Source organism: Podarcis liolepis, assembly GCF_965112155.1.
Source record: "Podarcis liolepis genome assembly, chromosome: 4".
Lineage (NCBI taxonomy): Eukaryota > Metazoa > Chordata > Lepidosauria > Squamata > Lacertidae > Podarcis > Podarcis liolepis.
The window spans coordinates 86785126-86809542 of record NC_139558.1 but is presented as its reverse complement, the minus strand read 5'-3'; the positions used below and the strand labels follow the sequence as shown (position 1 = coordinate 86809542).

The 24417-nt window shown below is 45.7% G+C and overlaps 1 protein-coding gene across 1 annotated transcript; it reads right to left on the bottom strand.

Moving 5' to 3' along the window:
• Positions 1-4104: 4104 nt before the first annotated feature.
• Positions 4105-23500, bottom strand: LOC310705204 (matrix metalloproteinase-20-like). The gene is made up of 10 exons (XM_083499765.1): positions 23364-23500; positions 22276-22520; positions 17674-17822; positions 16024-16149; positions 15709-15870; positions 13366-13516; positions 10628-10764; positions 9383-9539; positions 7528-7631; positions 4105-5484 (listed from the first exon to the last, which is right to left on the bottom strand). Exons 1-10 carry the CDS (start codon positions 23487-23489, stop codon positions 5384-5386), a joined length of 1458 nt encoding a protein of 485 aa, XP_083355891.1. The 5' UTR covers positions 23490-23500; the 3' UTR covers positions 4105-5383.
• Positions 23501-24417: the final 917 nt, after the last annotated feature.

The window sequence follows — 24417 nt, the reverse complement described above, 5'->3', positions numbered from 1 at the left end:
ACTCAGTTCTCCTTGTCTACCAAGAACTGTATGAGAAGTAACAGCTCATGGAAGGGCTGATCAAGAACCCCGTTTTGACACAATTCCAAGAGTGCTGGAAAAGATTAGATAGGTGCCTCTGTGGTCTTAAGGCATCATTGCTATAATCCTATATGGGGAGACCCTCGCCTAGTGAGTGACATAAACATTACACTGAAAAGGTTCAGTCCCTGGCTTCTTCATTGTGCCCAAGATAGAAATTTCACATATTTCATTTCCAGGTGATGCAGAAGATTCTAGTGCAGTGGTTGGCAAGGTTTACCGTCCATGGGCCGGATCATTCCCATGGAGATTGTCTGTGGGCAGGACTGGCACAGCGTGACGCCGGAAATTGCGTGTACGCATGTCTGCGGTGCCTGAAATTGCTTGTGCGCATGCCCAGATGCTGGAAATCGTGCCTGTGCAGAAGCAATGTTCGGTGTCTGGACATGTGCAGATGTGATTTCTAGTAACTGCACATCCGCAGACGCAATTTCCGGCACCGCTCAGTGAGTAACTAACACTAACTGTCCTAAATTAGAATGGATGGCTACAAACCCAGCAAAAATGGATTTATACATGTCCTTCTAGGAAGCGAATTCTGAAGAACAGGCCTGGGCAATAATACGGTGGGACCTCGGGTTACATATGCTTCAGGTTACAGACTCCCCTAACCCAGAAATAGTACCTCGGCTTAAGAACTTTGCTTCAGGATGAGAACAGAAATTGTGCTCCGGCGGCAGCAGGAGGCCCCAATAGCTAAAGTGGTGCTTCAGGTTAAGAACAGTTTCAGGTTAAGAACGGACCTCTGGAATGAATTAAGTACTTAACTTGAGGTACCACTGCATTATGAAACAGGAGTGGGAAACTGCCAGTCAATGGTCGACTTTTGGTCTACCAGGGGGTCAAAATTTACTCGCAAGGCTCTTTTCCTCAACCCATGCTTGCCATAACTTGTGATGTCATCCATAATCCATCAGCTGTAATAACTTGTGGTGTCATCCAACAGGTGGGTGGGGTTAAATCCTGCACTTGTTCCCAGCAATCGAAGCAACATGGTTTAACTGTAGTTTGCTAAAGTTGCTCCAGGTCGTATCTCTGTGGGGGCAAGCTGCAGTTCCCCCTCTTGTGAGGGGAGGGAGGGCATGACTGTTAAGGTAGCTTTAAAATGTGCTTTAAATGTCTGGCGAGCATGCATGGGAAATGGCAGTAGGATGCTTTCAAAAATGAGTCACTGGCATGGCATGGAAGAGAATATCTTTCCCCCACACCTGGCCATTTCCTGGCACTCACTCTGTCCACATGCACACCAGCAAGTCGCCCACTGATTAACTGATTAAACATTCCATAACCCAAGCATTTGACTAACCAATGAGAGGCTCATACTGAATGGCTCAAGCTAAACCCCAGGATCAGGAAATACTTTTTTTTTTTAAAAAAAAAAGATTTAAATACCATTTTTTTAAAGGCATCACCTGTTCATTATGAAATGTTGCGTCATGCCCAGTTCTTCCTTCTATTTCCCTAAGAACAGAATCTTACAAACATTAAGCCCACCAAAAATGGCTTTTAAGGCTACAATCCAAAACATGCTTGCATCCGAGAAAGCCCAGGGGAGGCTAGGAATTAGGAAATATGGGGTACTGCTGCACCAACCAGAGGCGCCGAGTTGCACCCAACATTGGGGGCCCCATCGTGCGTGTGTGACATCATACGCATCGCACATGTCATGACGAACATCGTGTGTATGACTGTCACATCAAGAGGAGGCTGAGTGCGGACCCCGGTTGCACGGTATGGCGTTGCGCTCAGCTCCTGGCTTGCTGGTCTCACCACGCCTGGCCCTGTAGCGGAAGTGAGCTTGGTGGATGAAGAAGATGGGGCCGAGGCATAATGGGACTCATTGTCCCCGCTTGCCCTGCCCTAGACTGGGAGGCACAGAAGAGGCAGTGGGTGACCCATTGGGAGCCAGAGCAGTGACAGGGCTGGAAAGGGGAGCCATCCTGTCATTGCCACTTCAAGCAATCTTGTGATGCCCCCTTTTTGAATTCCTGCTCCATGAATGCAGTCACGGGATTGTTGTCTTTCACATGACGGTGTATGTTTTGACTCCACAGAGTGGGAAGTGACGGAGACAGGATGTTTGTGATACTGTGTTCCGTGTTGTGGGACTATTGTCCTTTGTTTTTTTCTCTTTGCTGTCTGATGCTTGAGAAAGAGAGAGCCATGTTGCAGTGCTCCGTGTGTGTTTATATGTTAATAAAGTAGATTAGCCAAAATGCTGAGTTGCTGAGGTCTGTCACGTGAACTGTGCAGTCTCTGTGGATCCCTAAGTGTGCCAATGTCTGTTGGCATTGGTTGCTGTGATGTTCGGGCTCTGCCAGGGTCCTACTCGAGTGTAAGACAAGTTTCTGGTGAAACACCCCCAGAACACTCCGGACAGTCCTGGCCGCCCTATCACAAGAAAGGGGCTTGGATGGAAGAGGCTGATCATCAGGAGGAGACCAAGCACAGAGCCCGACTCTGCACTCAACCTCCTCTGTCTCCTCAAGATTGAGGGGGCTCAGCCCCATCCCAACAGACTTTGCAGGGGCTGAAGATGCCTCAGTCCTATAGAATTGGTTCCTATGCCACCAACTGCCATCAGCTAGCCCTCCATTGCCTGCATACTTGCAACAATTAGAGAAGGGGGCAGCTAGTCCTGCTTGTCCTTATATTCTCAGTGCCACCCACCTACTGTTTGGGCTCCCTGAATTTTGCCCTACCGTTCTCAATGGGCCCCAGCAGTCACTAAGTGAGCCCCATTGAATTCAGTGGTCTTGCTTCTGAGTAAACATGCCTAGAACCGGGGCTGCTGTGCCTGAACATTGGTACTGTTTAGAGAGCTGCAGGCGGGGGAAATTTGTACGTCTCTGTGGCTTGGCCAAGGCTATCTAATGTAGTGTTGCGGTTTCCCCTCCTCAAGTGTTTGGGTTCTTTGTCAGGATTGCTCAACTTCCGCCATCCCTGCAGCTTAAAAAATAACACAGTAATTGAGGTTGCAATCACTGCAGAGACAGTGAGCATACTTGCCATCATCACTGTGATTCTCAGTACATATTGTGTTAGGTTACTTTTCCCGCTATAATAAACTGGAAAGCATGGAGAAATGCTTCCTTTCTTTGATGTCAGGCTATGCCCCACAGCCACGCTCACTTGTTGGTGAGTACCAAGACTTGTTTTTCTAGAAAAAAAAGCACTGAGTACAAGAATCACCACTAATGTCCACCTGCCACTGAAAGGTTGCCCGGGAGCGAATGCCACCCTTAGACTCAACACAATAAGTTCTCTACTCTGGTGTAGAGTGCAACCTGGCCTCAGGTGTGGTGTAGTGGTTAAGAGCGGTGGACTCGTAATCTGGTGAGCTGGGTTCGCTTCCCTGCTCCTCCACATGCAGCTGCTGGGTGACCTTGGGCTAGTCACACTTCTCTGAAGTCTCTCAGCCCCACTCACCTCACAGAGTGTTTGTTGTGGGGGAGGAAGGGAAAGGAGATTGTTAGCCACACTGAGACTCCTTTGGGTAGTGATAAAGCAGGATATCAAATCCAAACTCCTCCTCCTCCGCCGCCTCCTCCTCCTCCTCCTCCTCCTCTTCTTCTTCTGGAATGAATACTCACCTGTGATCTGAAACTAGAGTGGGGTGAAAATGGCCACCACAGACATGTCACCCCATTTCCAAGCAGTGAATGTGGGTCATGTGCTGATTTTCTTTTGCAGGAGGAAGTGAGGAGATTATTTTCCCGAGATGACGTATGGGGTGGCAGCAGGCTTTCATTTTTGTTACTTCTGCTGCAAGCAGCAGCTGTGACTTGGGATGGGTGACTCTGACCATTTCTCATTTCCCCCCCCCAATCCTAAGACCAGTACTCCACATTTTTTTCATCCGTTTTATGCAAATTTCTTTTATCATGAAAACTCTCCAGCATTTTAATGCACTTTTCTATGCAATTTTGCCTAATATGTATACACATTTTTGCAAGGTAGTTTCCCCAATATAATACATTTCTATATGTTTTTTTTCATCAATATATTATTTATTAATTATTAAATTTGCATACCACCCTTCATCTGAAGATCACAGGCCGGTTCACAACATAAAAATCCAAGGATTAGGCAAGTCATTAATCTATACTTTCCCTCATGAATTATTTTGCATCCATTCCTCTGGGTAACAATTTGGTTTGCTCTCCCATCTCGTTTGCCCTAGACATTTTTCTTCCTCATTTTCAAGGCAAATAAAAAGCCCCCTCACTGCATTCCAAAATTTTAGAGGGACATTCCAGCCTTACATATGCATTTGAGTGCACACTTTTGTATTATTGTATACATTTCTTGGGAGGAGAAGGGCAATGTTCCAAGGATGGCTTTAGTTACCGGTTTGTGTATTGTTTCAGAAAGCATGACTTAGGCAAATCTGTCTTTAAATATTAACTGAGGTGCCATCTGCACTATGCATTTAAAGTATTATCGTACAGCTTCAAACAACCTCAGCTTCCCTGCAGACTGTGGTGGGTGAAAGTTGTTTGGAGTTCCCCTCACAGAGCAAAAAAATCCAAGAAGAGGCATTTTACAACCATTCTGAGAATTGTAGAACCATGTGGGGAAAGGGCTCTTCTAACAGTTCTCAGCACCCATACAATTCCCAGGATTCTTTGGGGGGAAGCCATGATGGTTTAAAGTGGCACAATAATGTGTTAAATATATGGTGTAGGTGGGGCCTGAATGGAACTTCTCTCCCATCCTTAATAATAATAATAAAATTTTATTTATATCCCGCCCTCCCCAGCAGAAGCCGGGTTCAGAGCGGCTAACAACAGTAATCCTTGACTGAAACACACAACCAGTTGCCATCATTTGCACTTCAACACATCATCACACGCTTTCAGTGATGCTGTGTGGTGCTTAGTGTGGTTCCAGGGGCATTATGGGATGGAAATGGCACCCCTTCAGCGGTGGCGATCATCCCCTATCCCTATCCCCTGGCATAATGCAACCGTTGTTCTGAGGAAACATTGTTGGGGTAGAAGTGTCAGCAGAGCATTGGGGTCCATCTTTGCTTTCTATCCCTGAAGATACCAGACTTTTAAAAGATGAGTACATGGAATTTTTCCCCTAGGGATTTCCCCAAGCTATCTTGAAATGCTATTGTGTCATTTATTTCGATGCGTTCCCCCTCTTCTTTTTTTTCTGGGCTTGAGCAATAACGGCACATCCTTTTGCCATTGTGCTTCTGGAATCAAATCCACAGAATGTGATTTTGGCTGACAGGCTCCAAAGTTTCCAGTTATCTTCTAGCTCACTGTGATAATCCACTTCCCATTTCAGTTCAGCAGCCCACCCAGGAGCTGGATTTCACAATATTAACCACATCTTCCTTTTCCTTGTCGTATTTATAGGCTTTGGGGCCTGAGAAGAAGTAAATGTGACCTAAAAAGGAAAGGAAACAAAAGTAGGAACTACTAATCAGGGGGCTTAATTTTCGAGGAACCAAACAATACTATAGACTTCTTGGTACAGTTGTGAAATACGACCTCTGTATCCCCACTCACAAAGTTCCTTCTTTTCTTTGTTTAATCAGCTGATGTACCCGTTTTCCATAAAAAAATAACCAAGCAGTGTACAATAACAAAAAAGGAGAGGCAATGATAAAATCGACCTTTAAAAGAAAATTATGTAAGAACATCCATCAAAGTAACACAACAGCAGCAAGGAAATGTTCGTGCCAAAAGTGTGTCACAAGCTATGCAAAACTGTAGAGGTGCAGCTTGACAAGCCTTCAAGAGGATGGGGGTTCCACAGCTTTTTGGTGCCACCACTGAAAAGACCGGATTTCAGATGCTCTCCAGATAACTTTACACGGGTTCCCTGAGGAAAGCCGCTTGAGATGACATCAATTCTGAAGGCTTTGATGGGAGATTGTGCACCCTAAACTGGCCTCAGTAGCACTTCTGCATTGCGTACACAGCACTTAATAACTTATTTCAAATCTGAATTCTTTTTGCCTTTGAGGGAAGCAGCTCTTCAGCGTCTTAGGCTTAGGCATTATTGATCTTAAAGTTGCACGAGTGATTACATTTTTATTCCAGGGGATAGAGTACCAAATCCCCTATATGATATGCATCTAGGGACAGGCAACCCCTGATTTGCTCAAGGATTGCATTCAGGGTCATCGCATGCATCGGCAGAATGCGCAAAAGCCTGCCCCACTCTCTTCTGGATCTGTAAATGGCCCACACGTGCACATTTGTGTGTTCTTTGAACACATGCAAAATTGGGGTGTTATATATTTTTCACTGAAAATTTCCAATTCACCATTCAAATGCATTGATTCCTCCCCTCCCGCAAACCCACTCTGCCTTATCAAGCAGTAAAGGAAAGATTGTGTCTCCAGTGGGCTTGTATTACTGCACTTTACTGTGTTCAGTTCTGCTCTGCTTTACTTTGTAAATGCTTGCAAAATCTGTCCTCTGTGGCCTGATTTAAATATGAGGTAAAAGCACTTTGTTGTACAGTGGTGCCTCGCAAGATGAAATTAATCCGTTCCGCAAGTCTCTTCGTCTAGCAGTTTTTTCGTCTTGCGAAGCAACCCTATTAGTGGCTTAGCGGATTAGCGCTATTAGCGGTTTAGCGGCTATTAGCGGCTAAAAGGCTATTAGCGGCTTAGTGGCTTAGAAAAAGGGGGGGGAGCGAAAAAAAATCGGAACACTTGCAAGACGTTTTGGTCTTGCAAAGCAAGCCCATAGGGAAAATCGTCTTGTGAAGCAGCTCAAAAACGGAAAACCCTTTCGTCTAGCGGGTTTTCCGTCTTGCGAGGCATTCATCTTGCGGGGCACCACTGTATAAGAGTTTGGTGCAAATGTACTTATCCCTTGCAAACATTTATATAGGCAGAAGAAGATCCTGCTGTCCAGGATCACAGATCATGGGTGTATTGATCCTGCACCCACACCAAATGGGTAGGTGTATTGAAATTATATAAACCATATGGAATTATTACACGGCCAAACCTTGCCCCCCAATGTCACATTTTCATTGGGCCTGAGAAGGAATTGTAGGGGAAGTAAGATGGACGAGTCAGTGATGCATTAGTAGGCCAAGGGTGTATTGGTTCTTAGCCTAAAAGATAGTTCAGCCAACTATGTGATGGGTGAGCTGTGGCCTCTGGGACACCAAGGCCATGTGTCTGACACTCCTAGGAGCAGTTGGCATGCCTCCCTGCCACCTACTGGGATGGTACCTCTGCCCTACCCCTCTGCGTCCTGGTAAATGGCAGTGATGCCTTTGCCAGGAAGTCCTGCTTTTGTCTAAGATGGGGCAGCCAATGTGGTACCCTTTGCTGTTGGACTCTAGTTCCCATCAGCCCAAGCCACCTTGGCCATTGCCCAGGCATAATGTAAGCTGTCGCCCAGTCTGCAGTGCAACATTAGCTACCCTGTATTGATGATGCATCATGATGGAGTAACTACTTACCATTTACTTCTACTGCTGCATCAATCCTGCCACTGATTCCTGAGAACTCGTCCTCGATGCTCTTTGGGAAATCCTTTTCCATTTTTCTTTTGGCTTCGTCATAGCTTTTGAGAGAAAGGAATGCCATAAAAGGAGAATTTCAAACCAATTGCTCTTGTCTATCAAGATATAAATAGGTTTCAACCCACGCTATAGAAGGTTTATTTTTATACCATATGCAAGACGTTCTTGGAAAAGCAGTTTCGCTGTAATGATTGCAACGGGACAGCAAGGGCCATCGAGTCCAACCCCCTGCCAAGCAGGAAACACCATCAGAGCACTCCTGACATATGGTTGTCAAGCCTCTGCTTAAAGACCTCCAAAGAAGGAGACTCCACCACACTCCTTGGCAGCAAATTCCACTGTCGAACAGCTCTTACTGTCAGGAAGTTCTTCCTAATGTTTAGGTGGAATCTTCTTTCTTGTAGTTTGGATCCATTGCTCTGTGTCCGCTTCTCTGGAGCAGCAGAAAACAACCTTTCTCCCTCCTCTATGTGACATCCTTTTATATATTTGAACATGGCTATCATATCACCACACCTTGAGGCTTATCATTGCCTGATCACTTAGTTTGTCAAAATAGACTAAGGTCCATCTTAGCACACAGTTAATATTTCTTTGTAGAGGGGCATGGAATAAATCTGTTTATAAAAGTATGTGCAATGTCTCTCTCTCTCTCTCTCTCTCTCTCTCTCTCTCTCTCTCTCTCTTCTCCAAGTAACATTTTTTTACAGATCACTTTCATTTGTTGAGACATTAGGAAGAAGAAGGGGAAGGGGAAAGATGGGTGGGGGTGGGGTCGGGTGGCAATGTTTCTATTATACTTAATATTTGTGGGGTTTTGTGTCAGCGTCGCTTGTGCAGGTTCTGTGCTATTCACTTGTGTTCCTTTGGTGGTGAGAGAGGTTGGGGTTGGCCTGGGGTGTGGTTGTTTGTTTGTGACTGCCTGTGCTGATCTTTGTTTTCATGTGTGAGGGGGGGTGTTTTGGATCAGGTTAGCCATATTGATTTGTATGCTGTTGGTGGATTTTTGTCATTGTCTTGTTGGGCTGTGTATGTGATAAAGGGATAAAGAAGAAGGCGTCTTCTTCTATTTGAGCCCTGTGTCAGTTTCAGTTTATTGGTTAATTTTTCTAGTAAGGCTGTTTCCCATACTATTTGGTACCAAAGGTTTAATACTTAAATGGAAGCCCCAACCCTTGCAAATTATCCACTGAGAAGTGTGGATTGGGGATGACAACAGGTTGTCTGGATAATGTAATAAGTAATGCTAGAAAAGGGGAAGCCATAGTTCCATCCTGATCAAGGTATGGAAATCTGTATCTGACATTTCCACTCAGAACTAAGCCACACTGAGTTCAGTGGGGCTTGTTCCTAGATGAGTATAAGATTGCCACCTGAATGTCTGTTCAGCTGCAGCGAAACACACCCACACACAATTGAAGGTGACTAGCATAGCTGTAAACTTGTTAAAAATACAGCCCCAGGGGAGGGAATGGGCATGCAAAAGATAAACTTCCTGAGCATTTCTCCCCCTTGCTCTCTTTTTTGAAAAAAGGATGCTTACAGTTGCATTCTTCTCCATGCAATAGACCTGTTTTGCAGAGGGGCAACTGAAAAGAACCCACCAGAACTTACACTTAATTGGTTCTGAACCAATCACCTTAACTAGGTGACTCCAAGTTCAAATATTATGAGAAGGGAAAGCATGTCCTCTTCCCCCCCCCTCTTCTTTTCAGCACCAAGCGATGATGTCTGGTTTCACAAGTGACCCCCCCCCCCAAATGTTTGTATTAAGAGGCAATAATAAAGGAACCTGTAATAGTCATCTCCTACAAAGAAGAGCGTCTTCTTTTCATCCCTCAGGTAGACAGCTGCATCTATTTGTAGCACATTCCTAGGAAATCCAAAGTCTGCGATGGCCCGCGGAGAGCCCTGCATTTGGAACCCACGAGTTGTCCAGTAATGGGGGCCTGGCAAACAGGAATCAACAACAGCAACAACAACAACAACAACACAACAATATATTTGCTTCGAGGACATTTATAGCTTGAATCTCCCGACATCTAACCTTTGATTTATTTACTTGTGTACGGTACTTATAGACCACATAACCACAAAAATTTCAAAGCAGTGTATGGTAGAATACAAAAACCAGCAATGTCAGCAATATTATAAAAACAACAACAGCAAGTAGTAGTAGTAGTAGCAGTAGTAGTAGGGACACAGGTCTTTGCTGATTTATGGAGCCTGCAAACCCCCTTCTGGCTAACATATGATGTCAGGTAGTTGTGGTTTGGCTGAACTGGCCTTGTGGGGAGTCCTGAAAGACCAAATTAGGCCTGTGGTTCCCCATAGGTGAATTAGAACAAAAGGACAACTAGTATATGATTGAAATGTGGCTAGGTTGCTAACCCAGGAATGCGTGGGAATTATTATTATTATTATTATTATTATTATTATTATTATTATTAAGGGCTTTAATATGTGTTGAAAGACCAAAACTGCTGACACATGTCTGATGTCAATGCGAAGAGTATTCTACAAAGTGAGTTTGGATTTGTGCCTAATTCCATCAACAGAAGAACCCATTGAGTTCACTCACTGGAAGTGGAGAAAATCAACCCTTTCCGAAGCCTATGGAGGTGAGGGCCTAAGGCACGCCCCTGAGTGGTGACCCCGGGGAAGTTCCTAGTTGTTGTGCATCAGTAGGTCTCCCCTTACTGGTGGTTAACCCTTCCCGGTCTTCAAGCAAATGGGCTGAAGCCAGATAGTTGATTAGGACCAATACCTAAGCCAATACCGCTCATTCCTGTAACCAATAAAGTTGTGGCCATTTTTTGCCCATTAACCTAAATAATTGTGTCATGTGTCTTTATTTCCACCGGGGGGGGGGGGGGAGGCGGGAACACGCCACGCAATAATGATATTTCTCACAATGCTGTTTTCAGGGTGAATAAGAACCTTAGTAAGTGTTGTCAATATGGAAATGATGCACAATAATCCTTGGTATACTTAATATTCTGGAGCCAAAGTGCAACAGCTTTCAAGAGTCACTCACCCTTGAAAAAATAAGCAACTCCTCTGTCAGCGACTTCGTAGGCAGCGTCCACGTTTGACATGAGCTGAGGGAAAGAGCTTGTGATGGAAAGTGGCTGTACGCTTGACTTCAGCTGAGCCTGCCTTCTCCAGAAGAGCCTGTTCAGGGGGAGAAGAAGGAAGAAAAAGCAAACTGAACAGAAAATGTTTGCATCTCAAGATGCTTTTAAGTCTCAGAATTCACTGGCTTGTAAACCAGTACGAGAAGTGCGGCTACCAGCATGGACAATGCTTTTGCTTTCAGGCTGTTTGCCAGACAAATCAAGGGGGCAAGACCAGATTATGTCCTACTCATAGAATTATAGAGTTGGAAGGGCCATCTAGTTCAAACCCATGCAATGCAGGAATCTCAACTAGATCATACCTGAGAGGTGGCCACCCAACCTCTGCTAAAAACCTCAAATGAAGGAGAATCCGCCATCTTTAAAGGAAGTCTGTTCCACTGTCGAACAGTTCTTACTTTCAGAAAGTTTTTCCTGAATCTCCTTGCTGTGGGATCACATTCACCCGGTGCTATACCAGCTGCAGTGGCTCCCAGTGGAGTACAGGATCAGGTTTAAGGTGCTGGTTTTAACCTTTAAAGCCCTATACGGCCTAGGACCCTCGTACCTCTCCTGGTATGTACCACGGAGGACCTTATGGTCTTCAAACAAAAACATCTTGGAGATCCCGGGCCACAGGGAGGTTAGGCTGGCCTCAACCAGAGACAGAGATTTTTTGGCTGTGGCCCCGATCTGGTGGAATGCTCTGTTACAAGAAACTAGGGACCTGCGGGACTTGACATCTTTCCGCAGGGCCTGCAAGACAGAGCTGTTCCACCAGGCCTTTGGCACAGTTCCTTTGGTAATCCTCACAGAACTCTAGCCCAATGGTTGCCATGAATTTGATTTTGAATTGATTTTAAAATGAATTGATTTTAGAACGTTGTGTTACTTTTATTGTTGTTAGCTGCTCTGAGCATGGCTTTGGTTGGGGAGGGTGGGATATAAATAATAATATATTATTATTATTATTATTATTATTATTATTAGTAGTAGTAGTAGTAGTACCTTAAGGAGCAGGAGAAAGCAAGCTTGCTCCTTGCTCCATGTGACAGCCCTTTAGATATTTGAAGATGGCTACCATATCTCCACTCAGTCTCCTCTTGTTTTTTAAGCGAGAGACCTGAGGTGAGTAGATAGCTTTTTTTTGCTGTTAGAAACTAAAACATTTCATCCATCCCTACTTCTAGGCTTGAGCTAACAAATGTGGGAGAAGAGACTAGTCATTTTGACAACAGGAAGCAGATAAAGGGGAAGCTAACATGAGATGCATTCTTCAAAACCAAGAGCTGTATATGAAGCAATGTACAGTGGTACCTCAGGTTACAGTATGGCTACCAGTGGTTGCTAGTCACGAGGGCTCCACTGTCGGAGGCAATAGGCCTCTGAAAACCACAGGAGGAGAGAGTACAGTGGTACCTCGGGTTACAGACGCTTCCGGTTACAGACTCCACTAACCCAGAAAAAGTACCTCGGGTTAAGAACTTCAGGATGAGAACAAAAATTGTATGGCGGCAGCGCGCTGGCAGCGGGAGGCCCCATTACCTAAAGTGGTACCTCAGGTTAAGAACAGTTTCAGGTTAAGAACGGATCTCCAGAACGAATTAAGTTCTTAACCCGAGGTACCACTGTAGTTTCAGCAACAAGCCCGCTCACCCCTTTTGCATGGGGTGGCATTGTGGGACGGAGGAGGCTTCACTGGGGCCCCAACATGGGAATTCAAACTGCTGTGCCTTTCCTGCTAGGTGGAGGGGGCACAAACCCTCTCTGTCTATCAGGAACCAAATCCTAGCCTGCCCCCTGCTTTGACAAATGGGGCTGCAGGCTGGGGCTTGGGCTGTGCCGGGGGCGGAGATGGAGATGGAGCCGATGGTAGGCTTCCCTCAGATCTGCCCCTTGTTCATTTAAGCAGCCACCACCTGGGGCTCAACCTGTTTGTTCCTGCCACCAACCTACCCTCAGTTTAAGCCGATAGTCAATGACTTTGCTGTGGCTACGGTGGTCGCCATTCTTCAAGGGACCGGGTAGGAATTTGCCCACATGGCTAATTGGCACTGAATTGGTGGTTTTGCCTACCTCAAAGCAATCATCATAACTGGTTGGGCATTGGGGCAATCCTTTGTTTTGGATGGAGGGGAGGTTGTAGTCTCCACCTGCCCCTCCAAATGCTGGGGTATCCCGTTAATGGGATCCAGAGGGAGTGGCCATGTCCACATGCCCAGGAGGGCCAGGGCCGAAGGCACTCCCCCAGACGACGGTCCCTGTGGGGGTCACCCTATTGGATGTAAGTCTTAGGAACCCCTACTTGGATTGGCCATGCTTCACTTCTGGAGGCGGGCCAGAAGTATTTAGATTGCCCCATGCCCAAGCCAAACCTCTTTCATCTGTATTCAATAAAGTTGTGGCCTGTTTTGACCCAAAACCCAGTCTTATTGGTCTCTTATTATACAGGTTGGGGTATGGGAAGTCTGATGCCTAGTCCTGCAACCAAGGGATTATTTCATTTTTCTTTGCAAAGGAGGGACTTTGAACTCAATTGCCATATTTGGATAGCAGAGTTGGGAGCTTCCTTAGAAAAGCAACAGCCCCCCAAAGGCTTGGAAAACACAAGGACTGATATAGCCTCGCCTCTCACAGTTGGATCAAGCGGGAATCTCACCTATCCTTGAAAAAAAGAAGTTCTTTCCCTAGCATCGTAACAGCATCAAACGAAAACGTGGCGTCACAGTGGTCTGGATCAGCTGGAGTTGGTGGTTTGGGAAGAGGCGGATGTGGAACTTGTGGTACTTTGGATCCAGATAGCCGTGACCCTAGAATACGACACACAAACCAAGTTAAAACTGCACTTAGTACATATATTGACTTGCCTGTGGCCATGTATCCTGAGTGAGTCCCATTTTACCCCATTTAATATATTGGGTTGCATTCAACTAAAGTTTGCTCAGAGTAGACCCAATGCAATTGATGAACCTAGGTTAGTCATGTCCATTCATTTCAATGGGTATATCCTGAGTAAAACATAACTGAATACAACCCATTGATTCTACCCTCCACCTCATTTTTATATTTTCTGCAGTATGTTTAACGTAGGCCTTTGCAAACTATTCTCCTTTTTTGCTTTTTGGGGCACAAAAGAGCAATTTTGTTTCACACAGAATATTTTGTTTGGCAACTTCTATTGGCACAGACCCAAGGATTCCTCTTTAATCAATATCAACATCTTTTGTCATGTTAAGGCCTCTATCCCTGATCTGGAAAGGAAGCTTAGGCTGTATTATTTTTTTTACTTGCCTAGAATCTTCCCTTCAGTACTCCATTATTATCTAAATTCTACCATTTTACTAGTTTCTGACATTCACTAACTCCATATCTGTAACAATACAAAAACCTGCATTCTGGAATTCCTGGTGGATCGTGATATTTGAATAGTTAGGCTGTGAATTTTGTGAAACACTGCATGGAAGAAGGCTGATTCACACATGCCAACCATAACATCAAATTATAACTTGTTTGTAAGAATAGGTCATCCCAGATTAACCCAATGCTTGTCTTAAAGTGGAGATAATTCTGTACATTTAGCTGAAAGCTATTATGAGTTGTGCAATTAAGTGTTAGAAGTGTATTCATTGTACGTCTTCCTATGAGGCCCATTGAATATGGTTCTGTTGGTAGAAAATATTCAATAAATCCCAGCCGACAAGGACTAGTTGCTGGATGGAAATGAACAAAGGAAGAAGGCACCTAGGGGGTGTAAATAATTACGGGGGGACTTGCAATTCACCAGGTTGGCCGCTGCTGCTGTGCTGTCCTCCTGGTTCTGATGCAAAGGGCTGAGGCTGGTGGGAATTTATACCTGAGGAGCAGACCCAAGAGAAGTCTGTCGGCTCGGCTGGGCCTGCCCCTAGGGCGGAGCCGGCCTAGCAGCCTGCCTGCAATTGGCCCATTTGTGGGCAGGCTACAGTCTGGCTTCCCGGCTGGTGTGAGGTCCCTCTAGGGCAGGTATGGCCAAACTTGGCCATCCAGATGTTTTGGGACTACAGTTCCCATCATCCCTGACCACTGGTCCTGTTAGCTAGGGACGATGGGAGTTGTAGTCCCAAAACATCTGGAGGGCCAAGTTTGGCCATGCCTGCTCTAGGGAATCATGACAACCAGGGAAAACTCCAAAACAATTGCACCCTTGCCAGATACAGCTGGGAGGAGGTGCCGTCCCACAACATGGCCTGACCTTGGAAAGGTGAGCAAATTTGTGGTGGTCCTGCTGCTTCCTGGAATGGGGTGGGGCATGGGGTGGCAGCAAGGGGAGGGGAAGGTGAGCATTCCCACTGCTCACTTATTTGGCCCTCTCCACTGCTCTGCTCCATCCTAGTCCTGACAAGTGGCAGCATTGCCATGCCCTCGGTCCAGTATACCTGAAGGAGCGTCTCCACCCCCACCGTTCTAGCCGGACACTGAGGTCCAGGGCTGAGGGCCTCCTGGCAGTTCCTTCACTGCGAGAAGCAAAGTTACAGGGAACCAGGCAGAGGACCTTCTTGGTAGTGGCACCCACCCTGTGGAACACCCTCCCACCAGATGTCAAAGAGAACAGCAACTACCAGACTTTTAGAAGACATCTGAAGGCAGCCCTATTTAGGGAAGCTTTTAATCTTTGATGCAATATTGTATTTTAATATTTTGTTGAAAGCCGCCCAGAGTGGTTGGGGAAGCCCAGCCAGATGGGTGGGGTATAAATAATATATTATTATTATTATTATTATTATTATTATTATTATTATTATTATTATTATTATGGCCAAGAAGCTTGCGCTGCCCCGTCTCACTCTCGGTGGCTGGATTTTTAAGCAAAGGTTGGAGTTTCGCCTCAGTGCTGCTGCTTTTGTAACTGACATATGATTTTATTCTCTGTTGCTTTTAGATTGCTGTTTATACTGTACGCTGCCCTCTAGTTCGATCTGGAGAAAGAACTCTTGAAATAAATAAAAGCAAACATCTAAAGTATTACCGTAAAGGGCCTGGATCCCTTTCACGTCATCTTTCGGGAGATGGAAGCCATATGGATGTTGGTATCTATATGTTGGATACATCAGAGCTGATGGGTCGGCCGAATGGGCAAGGCCCAAGGCGTGGCCAAATTCATGAGCCGCGACAGTGAATAGATTAAACCCTACATGATGCAAAACAATATATTTCATATAAGCAATGGTGAGTTTCTCTCTGATACATATTCAGTTGTCTGTGCATTCTGCCATACTTGATTAGCTGGGGACAAATTGCTTCTTTTGGGTGCTTTCGGGTCATTGTGTGGCTTTGTACCTACCATTCATTCCCATCGTCCACTTCTCCGCGTTGTCGAAATGGGTGTCTCCGCCCAGTCCTTCCCCAGGTGCAAAAGCATGGGCTAGAGTCCCCCGTGGGCCGTCAAATGGATAGGAGTCCCCATGATCTAACACAGAGTACAAGGAACATCATGTGACTTTGCAGTCATGGCAGGTGGTGTAATGGTTAGATCAGAGAGACATAAGTTGCACAATGCGTTCCGTTGTGATCTCAGCGGCTCCCACAAACAAGAGCATTTCAATGGAATCTGACACATATTGCAAAATCCCTTCCAAATCTGCCACTGTCTGGGTACAAAGACCAAGATCTCCTATAAGCCATTATGCCTGAAATGGTCATTTTTCATATACAGTACATGCAAGGCTTTGATGCTCCTAATGCAGAGGTTTTCAACCTTTTTGAATCCATGGCTCCCTTGACCAACTACATTCTTTCTGCGGCACCCCTGTGGGGCTCAGGAGCCCACATATGTCACCCCTTGCCTGCAGAGCTGGCAGCCTCTCACCCTTTTTTGAACACCCTTTTTTTAACTCCCTCTCTTGTAGGGTGTTCCCTCAGCCTCCTCCCCTCTCCTTGGGAGTCCTCTGAGCAGCCGCAGCTGCTACCCCTGGTCTCTGAGCTGCCCCCTTGCACCAAAGAGAGGTGCCTCTTCACACTGCCCCACAGGGGCCTGGGTCTTGTCTGTCCATTCCCAACAGCAAGGGCTGGCGGACTGGGTGGCTGGACTCCCTCACCTGCTTGCTTGCTTCCTCTGAGGCCACCTCAGCTCCTGGCAAGCAGCACCCCCTGGCCAGCCCCAGATGCATCATTCCCCTGGGGAGCTTGTAGCCAGGGCTGCTGCAACAAACAGCTGTGCAAGCCTTTGGGAGGCAGAGACGTGAGAGGGCATCAGAGGAGGGAGGGAAGGAAAGAGGGACAGAGGCCAGTGCTGCCCGCTACATCGTTCAAGGCACCCCAGGGCGCCACGGCACACTGGTTACACTTCTTTCAAATGTTCCCTTGTTAAAATCTCAACAGCAACAAAATCAAGGTCAGCCGTACAGTATACACCCACATCATTCCTGTTGTACTTCTCTCTCTCTTTCACTACTCCCTGCCTCAATTCTCTTCCTAATGTCAAATTTTGGATTGTAAGCTCCTCGGGGCAGGTTCTTCTCCCTTTACTTACAAAATGCAGCTTACGTTGATAATGCTCTATGGATACGCTGCTGTTGTTGTGACTGCTGTTGCTAAGAACTGAACTCTGGCCCTAACACTGAGTGATGACTTTGGGGGGGGGGGAGAGTAGCACCGCTACAGGAATTTAGGAGTTTGTACACATGGAGGCAATTCCATGTCACACAAACAGCACTTCCATATGAGCTCTGTGGCAGCCTTCCTGAAGCACTCTCATGCAGAACTGTGCAATGTGTTTGCCCATGCTTTAAAAAATATTGAGAAATGTTCCCTTTTTGTTACGGCTGCCCTTTTATCCTCTAGCCGTTTTTCACACTTGCCACTTTCCCAGGGACGGTTCTGTGCATCTAAACCAGCATAAATAAATCGCCTTATTATTTTGCCCAGCTTAACCTCTTCACAATAGTGCAAAGGTTGAGCAGTTAGTGTCGCAGAATTTAGCGATAACAGTTACCTCCGCTTTGGAACGATATCATGATATCCGCTTCTCCCGAGGTGGCCTTTACAAAATTCAGAGGGGTAGCAGCGCTCCAGGCTTTCAACCCCATCTCCACGGCCTTGTCAACATCTGCATGACTCAGGCTTGATGTATATTTTGTTACTCTGAGGAGGGAAATGACACATTTCAGGATGCAGATATGCAACGATGGCAGGAGCGGCCAGAGGGGAAGAGTGATGCAGTAGATTGTCCCCCTCTTACCTGTTGCTGTGAACTGGGATTGCGAGTAAGGTGAGACTGGGTGGCAGTGGCGATGGGGTTGTTCAGGTGTACCGGCATAGCCAACCTGGTGCTCCTGACAGTGTGCCTGAACCATCCTGGCCTGACCACAGCCCTCCCTCACCCCTTCCTGGTTTGCCAGCAGCGATGTGGCTGCTGGCAGCCTAGGTCCACAGTGGACCTCCTACTGCCCCCTAGCTGCTCCTGAATGATGGGAATGGTAAAGCCAGGTTATCAAGATAAGGGGAAATCCAACACATACAGTAAAGAAAGAGTAATAATTTGAACTGGGAACGGAGGAACCTGCAATTTAAGTTTCTAATTTAACTCACATTTCTGCACTAGTTTGCATTTTTTTAAAAATCTCATGAAAATTCACCAGGATTTTATGCAATTTTGCCTAACATACACATTTCCTCCTAAAGTAATTCATTTTTGCATGTTGCACTTAAATGCACACTTTATCCAGATATATGCATTTTTGGTTTGGAGAACAAAATTTGGAGAAGTGTGATTTTCGATGGATAGCTGGGTTACGGCTGGTGTATTGTTTTGGGAAGTGTGAATTTTAATGCAAAATGTGAGCCAAACTAAATTTCCTAGTCTGATAGCAATATTTGGAAAGGTAGGTGAGCACTCCCATAAAACAGCTATGATAAAGGGCACTTTCCATGTAAAATGTTAGCAGACAACCAAGGTCTGTGGTGCTTGGGTGTATTTTCAATTCATTGCTGTTTAAGAACATTTGTTGAGAATACAAGGCAACCCCCAAACCTGCATCTTTGTCATGTAACAACTCTATATAGCAATCAGAATGAATGCTCTGTAAAGACTGGACATAGTCTAACTGCTGCAGAAACTTTGTGTGAGCAAATCAGGATAAACACTTGATAAATAAGTAGTCCGTCCCCATGTACCAGCTACATTCTATAGAGTGGTCTCCCACCATACAATTTGCCTCCCTAGTACTGCAAGCTGCTTCCAAGGATGTTAGGTAGGGCATGGAGCTCAAGGAAGGTCTATGCAGGATCCATACTTGAGTTGGCTGATGGTGAGGACATGTTGCATCCTTCAGGTGGGGCCATTGTCATTAATAAGAAAAGGGACCCAAGAGTAACTTTGTGGTCAGCCCTCTATCTCATTCCAAACATGACTGATGACTCTTTTGCACCGCTGTTGAAAATCCACATTTTCTAAATCTGTTTTGTTGATTGCAGCCCTCCATGGTTCCATACCAAGGCTGGTTGTTCACTGTTTTCATATTGCATTGCACTAGGACTACCCACATTTAAGAGACGCGGGTGGCGCTGTGGTCTAAACCAGTGAGGCTCTTGGGCTTGCCGATCAGATGGTCAGCAGTTCAAATCCAAGCTACAGGGTGAGCTCCCATTGCTCTGTCCCAGCTCCTGCCAACCTAGCAGTTGGAAAGCACGCCAGTGCAAGTAGATAAATAGGTACCACTGTGGCGGGAAGGTAAACAGGATTTCCGTGTGCTCTGGCACTCATCACGGTGTCCTGTTGCACCAGAAGCAGTTCATCATGCTGTCCACATGAACGGGAAAGCTGTCTGTGGACAAACGCCGGCTCCCTTGGCTTGAAAAGCAAGATGAGCACCCTCATATTCGCCTTTGACTCAACTTATCCGTCCAGGGGTCCTTTACCTTTTTACTTTACACATTCTGACAATTTCTATTCCAGATCAAGAGTCTGATGATTTCTAAAAACCCAACCATGGACCCTTCATAAGCAGCCCATCAGCACTGTTGAAACAGCCTTCTATCTGTGTTTCCAGACAAAATAAGGAAAACACACGCACCCTGTTTGCTCCTTTCTCTCCCCATCACCACATATTTTTTGAGGCATTGTTAGGTTGCTTCTACGCTCTGACTTTCATCCCTGCAACTCCCTAACAATGTGTTTCAGCAGTCAGAATTGCTATCTCACCCTGCTATCAGCTCAATATTTGCTCCGAGTACATGAATAGGGGAATAGCATATCATTTTTATTTCTGGGTGTGGGGGAGATGTGTGTCTCACAACAGCTGCCACCCAGTAAATAAAGGAAAATCCAGCCTGCGTTCTTTATTGACTAACACAACTCACAGCACAATCTCAGGCACTCCTACTCAGACGTAGATAGGTAGCCGTGTTGGTCTGCCATAGTCAAAATAAAAAAATTCCTTCCAGTAGCACCTTAAAGACCAACTAAGTTAGTTCTTGGTATGAGCTTTCGTGTGCATGCACACTTCTTCAGATACACTGAAACAGAAGTTGCCAGATCCTTCTATATAGTGAGAAGGTGGGGAGGGGTGTTACTCAGAAGGGTGGTGGGAATGGGAGATAGGCAGATAGCTGGGAGAGCCTGTTGACGACTCTTAACGACTGTAATAGGTCTTACAGGAAAAGGCAAGGGGTGAGAAGGTGAGAAATGGTATAGTCATGTATAGTGAGATAAGAATCCAATGTCTTTGTTCAGCCCAGGTTTTTCCATTGTTTTAAGTTTGGTAATGAGTTGTAATTCAGCAGCTTCTCTTTCCAGTCTGTTTCTGAAATTCCTTTGTAGTAAAACAGCTACTTTGAGATCTTGTATAGAATGTCCTGGGAGATTGAAGTGTTCTCCTACAGAGAAACAGAGAAACCAGTAGGAGAACACTTCAATCTCCCAGGACATTCTATACAAGATCTCAAAGTAGCTGTTTTACTACAAAGGAATTTCAGAAACAGACTGGAAAGAGAAGCTGCTGAATTACAACTCATTACCAAACTTAAAACAATGGAAAAACCTGGGCTGAACAAAGACATTGGATTCTTATCTCACTATACATGACTATACCATTTCTCACCTTCTCATCCCTTGCCTTTTCCTGTAAGACCTATTGCAGTCGTTAAGAGTCATCAACAGGCTCATCTCAGCTATCTGCCAATCTCCCATTCCCACCACCCTTCTGAGTAACACCCCTCCCCACCTTCTCACTATATAGAAGGATCTGGCAACTTCTGTTTCAGTGTATCTGAAGAAGTGTGCATGCACACGAAAGCTCATACCAAGAACTAACTTAGTTGGTCTTTAAGGTGCTACTGGAAGGAATTTTTTTATTTATTCCTACTCAGACGTGAGCCCTATTCAGTGCAAAGGAACTTACTCTCAGGTAAATACACCCAGAAAAGAGAGGAATGTGCACCCAGAAAAGAACTGCAGCAACAGTGAAAAAGAAACAAGGCAGGAGGGTGTGTGTGAGAGAGGACTGCATGACGTGGTTATGGGCACCAACGAGGAGGCAGGGTCTGAAAGCAGACAAACCCAATGTAATCCAAAAACCGCAATATGCCAAATGCATGAATGTAATTGTTTTAGAAAACCTTTTTGCACTGCAATTGGTTAGGCAAAATGTGGGTTTTAGTTGCAGGAAAGCTGACATGCCACCTGGTTAGTGTCATGTAGTTCATACCCCCCAAAAAGCACAAACAGGCAACCCACAAGGCGAATTCTGATAAGATAAGCCCAGAGTCAGTTGCATAATTTTGCCAGTAGAAAATGCATGGTGTATACAGGTGGCAAGCATTTTGTGCGGGGATCTGGTTTGTGGCCGACACGTGTGTCAGTGGAGCGTGCCCTGCCCCATCTCGCCCCAGTTTTGCTTTCTTCCAGGTCCCAAAGGACCCGTGCATTGGCGATCGCACATAAATTGGATATGCCAGGAAGAACCTAAAGGTGGAGCTATCCTGCCCTTGACCCTCCCATTCTGCCCTGCCTCTGCAGGAAATAAATCTCCTATTTTGGCTTCTTGACCACTTGTTGTGGTTGTTTCATTAGCCTTTTGCCTCTTTACCTCTTCCTTATTCGTTTTTCCATGTCATTCCCCCCCTCCCTTCTTCCTTTGTTGAAACAAACCAACCACAAAAAAAGGCCCTGGGTGCACACCCTAATGAAATATGCTACACACTACATAATCACCATCGTCTTTCAAAGCCGACCAAGTTGGTGGCCATTGCTGCATCTTCTGCAGATTGCCAGACAACGAGAAGAAAACTCCTGGGGAGAGGGGACAATCTAAAACATTTCAAGTACAGCCATACCTCAGGTTACAGACGCTTCAGGTTGCATGTTTTTGGGTTGCGCACTGTGCCAAACCCAGAAGTACTGGAATAGGTTACTTCCAGGTTTCAGCGCTCGTGCATGCGCAGAAGCGCTAAATCGTGCTTTGCGCATGCACAGAAGGACCAAATTGTGACTCGTGCGTGCGCAGATGTGGCGCTGTGGGTTGCGAACGTGCCTCCTGCATGGATCACATTCGCAACCTGTACACTGTCCACTGTACACTTGATGTCCGCCTGTTACCTGTATGTCAATGTGCTCTTTTTCCACTTCGGTTCCCCTGGGAAAAGGCGATAGTTTGCTACGTCAGGGACGCCACACCGAGGCCTCTTCATGACTCCCATGGTGCTGTAGTCCAGTTTCCCTGTGACACGCAAGCCAAAGAACGCCTGCATCTGCTGGACCTTCCTGGTCATGGAATTGCTACCACTGGTCATTTCTCCAACGTGATGTTCTCCTTTCGGTGTGTAATATTTGTCCAGGTATTCCTACAGGCAGAGAGAGAGAGAGAAAGGGGTAAGGAAGATATTTTATCCCTCCTTTTTTTTTTTTTTGCTTTGATATCCATACTTATGAAAGGCAGGGCAGGGCTGAGATGTTTTGGCTCCTGAGAAGGAAAGTCCATATTTTGGCTTCTCCGCCTCAGGTCAAAAGGAAAGCAACACCAACTTTGGGCAGCATTCAACTAACTCAATGCACAAATGAATCGACTTCTGCTTGCACGATGGGACTCCCCACCCCCCAGCCATAGTATAACTCTGCTTTGTGAAGAAGGACCATTGTCTGTCTGTACCAAATCTTTGGCGTTCAGTTTCACTGGGTGCCCATGAATTCCATGACATTGGGGAATGGGGATACCTTTCTCCATCTACGCATAAAAAGTGAGGGGCGATATTCCACTCAGTGTAGTGCAGAAAATAAAAATCCCACCATTCCTAGCATTTCTACTCCTCCCGGAATAGCTCAGCTGGTTAGAGTGTGGTGCTGATCACGGCAAGGCTGCAGGTTCCATCCCCGCATGGGACAGCTGTATATTCCTGCATTGCAGTAAGTTGGAGAAAATACTCCTCAGCGTCCCTTCCAACTCTACTGTGATTCTACTTGCCTTTTCTCTAAACAAAAAAGCATCTGGCGTTGCAACCTTTCCTCACGAGGAGATGCTCTCCAGGAGTGTGGTCCATGAGCTGGACTAACTGATGCACCAGATCTAGGCTAATGCAGTGGTTTGCCTGTGTACCCCAACCCTGGCTGCTGCTCTGCAAAGCCTTGCTGTGCTAGAAGGGACTTAGCATCACTCCCCAAGCCATTAAGATGTGCAAAGCACCACCAACCTGGGCCAGGTAGAAGTCCTTCCAACCGGCTGTCCGCGGCAGTGCAAAAAGAGCAGGGGCGGCAGCTGAATACGTCAACGAAAGCACGAGAAACCAAAGTGGGCAGAGCATCCAACAGAGCTCCATTTCTTCCTAAATGTGCAACGGGTGGCTTGAGAAGAGCAGGTAGAGAGACCCTGCAGCCCCTTTTATAGAGGGAAGCAGCTCTGGGCTGCTCAGAGCCAAGGTGACTCATGTCTCAGAAGGTAATTACACAGCTCAGTGTTTTGATGAAGGGGTAACACAATAGCACTTAAACAGGGGGAAAAGCTGGATTCCTCTCGAACTTATCAAGAGGACCAGCAAGAAAGAAACATTGTATAGTAGCCAGGGGAGATGCAGCTGGAGTCAAGAGCAGCGCTTCCACAATGGGGCTTTTCCACCTCTCTGTCCCTGAAACTGCCACTTTGGCCCCTCCCAAATAGCTGCTCCTGAGGGTCTTCCTGAACTACAGGTGTGGTGAACCACAGGCCCTGGTCTTTTGAACTCGTCCCAGTCACACCTGCTTTCTGTAGGCCACTCCCTCCATGAATGTTTTCCCTGGAATGTGCCCTGGAACTCTGGTATTGATGGATACAAAAACTTACGGAGTATGCAGAAATGGCAAAACTTACCGGAAGAATAAGAAATCGAGATAACAAACTTTTTATAAAAGTATGGAAAAGTATGGTTTATTGAATATTTACAGATAAATTACAAACAGATAAAAACATTGGCAGGATTATTGCAATAACCTGCAGTTTCACAAGAGTATATATTTAAAGTAGATAATTAAATGAATTTGGATATGCAGAAGATATTAAAAAAAATAAATTAAGGAACAGCAGAAAGAGGGGGAAGGAAGTCAAACTTTGAAATCTTAAATTGATTGTAAAACTAATGAAATGCATAAACTAGAAAAGTATAAATAAAAACTTTTTTAAAAAAAGAAACTTTGATGTTGACTTTTTCCTGCCTGCATGGAGGCAAATGAAATTAAATGTAGGTGGTTGAAGGTTCAGCCTCTAGTATATCC

Excerpts from the sequence above, each read along its gene's own strand:
- LOC310705204 (XM_083499765.1), bottom strand. The coding sequence starts at position 23,489 with ATGGAGCTCTGTTGGATGCTCTGCCCACTTTGGTTTCTCGTGCTTTCG. Across the intron at positions 16,150-17,673 it reads GATATCGTTCCAAAGCGGAG|ATCATGGGGACTCCTATCCA; the intron begins GTAACTGTTATC and ends ACTCTGTGTTAG. Across the intron at positions 7,632-9,382 it reads GTAGGAGATGACTATTACAG|CTATGACGAAGCCAAAAGAA; the intron begins GTTCCTTTATTA and ends TTCTCTCAAAAG.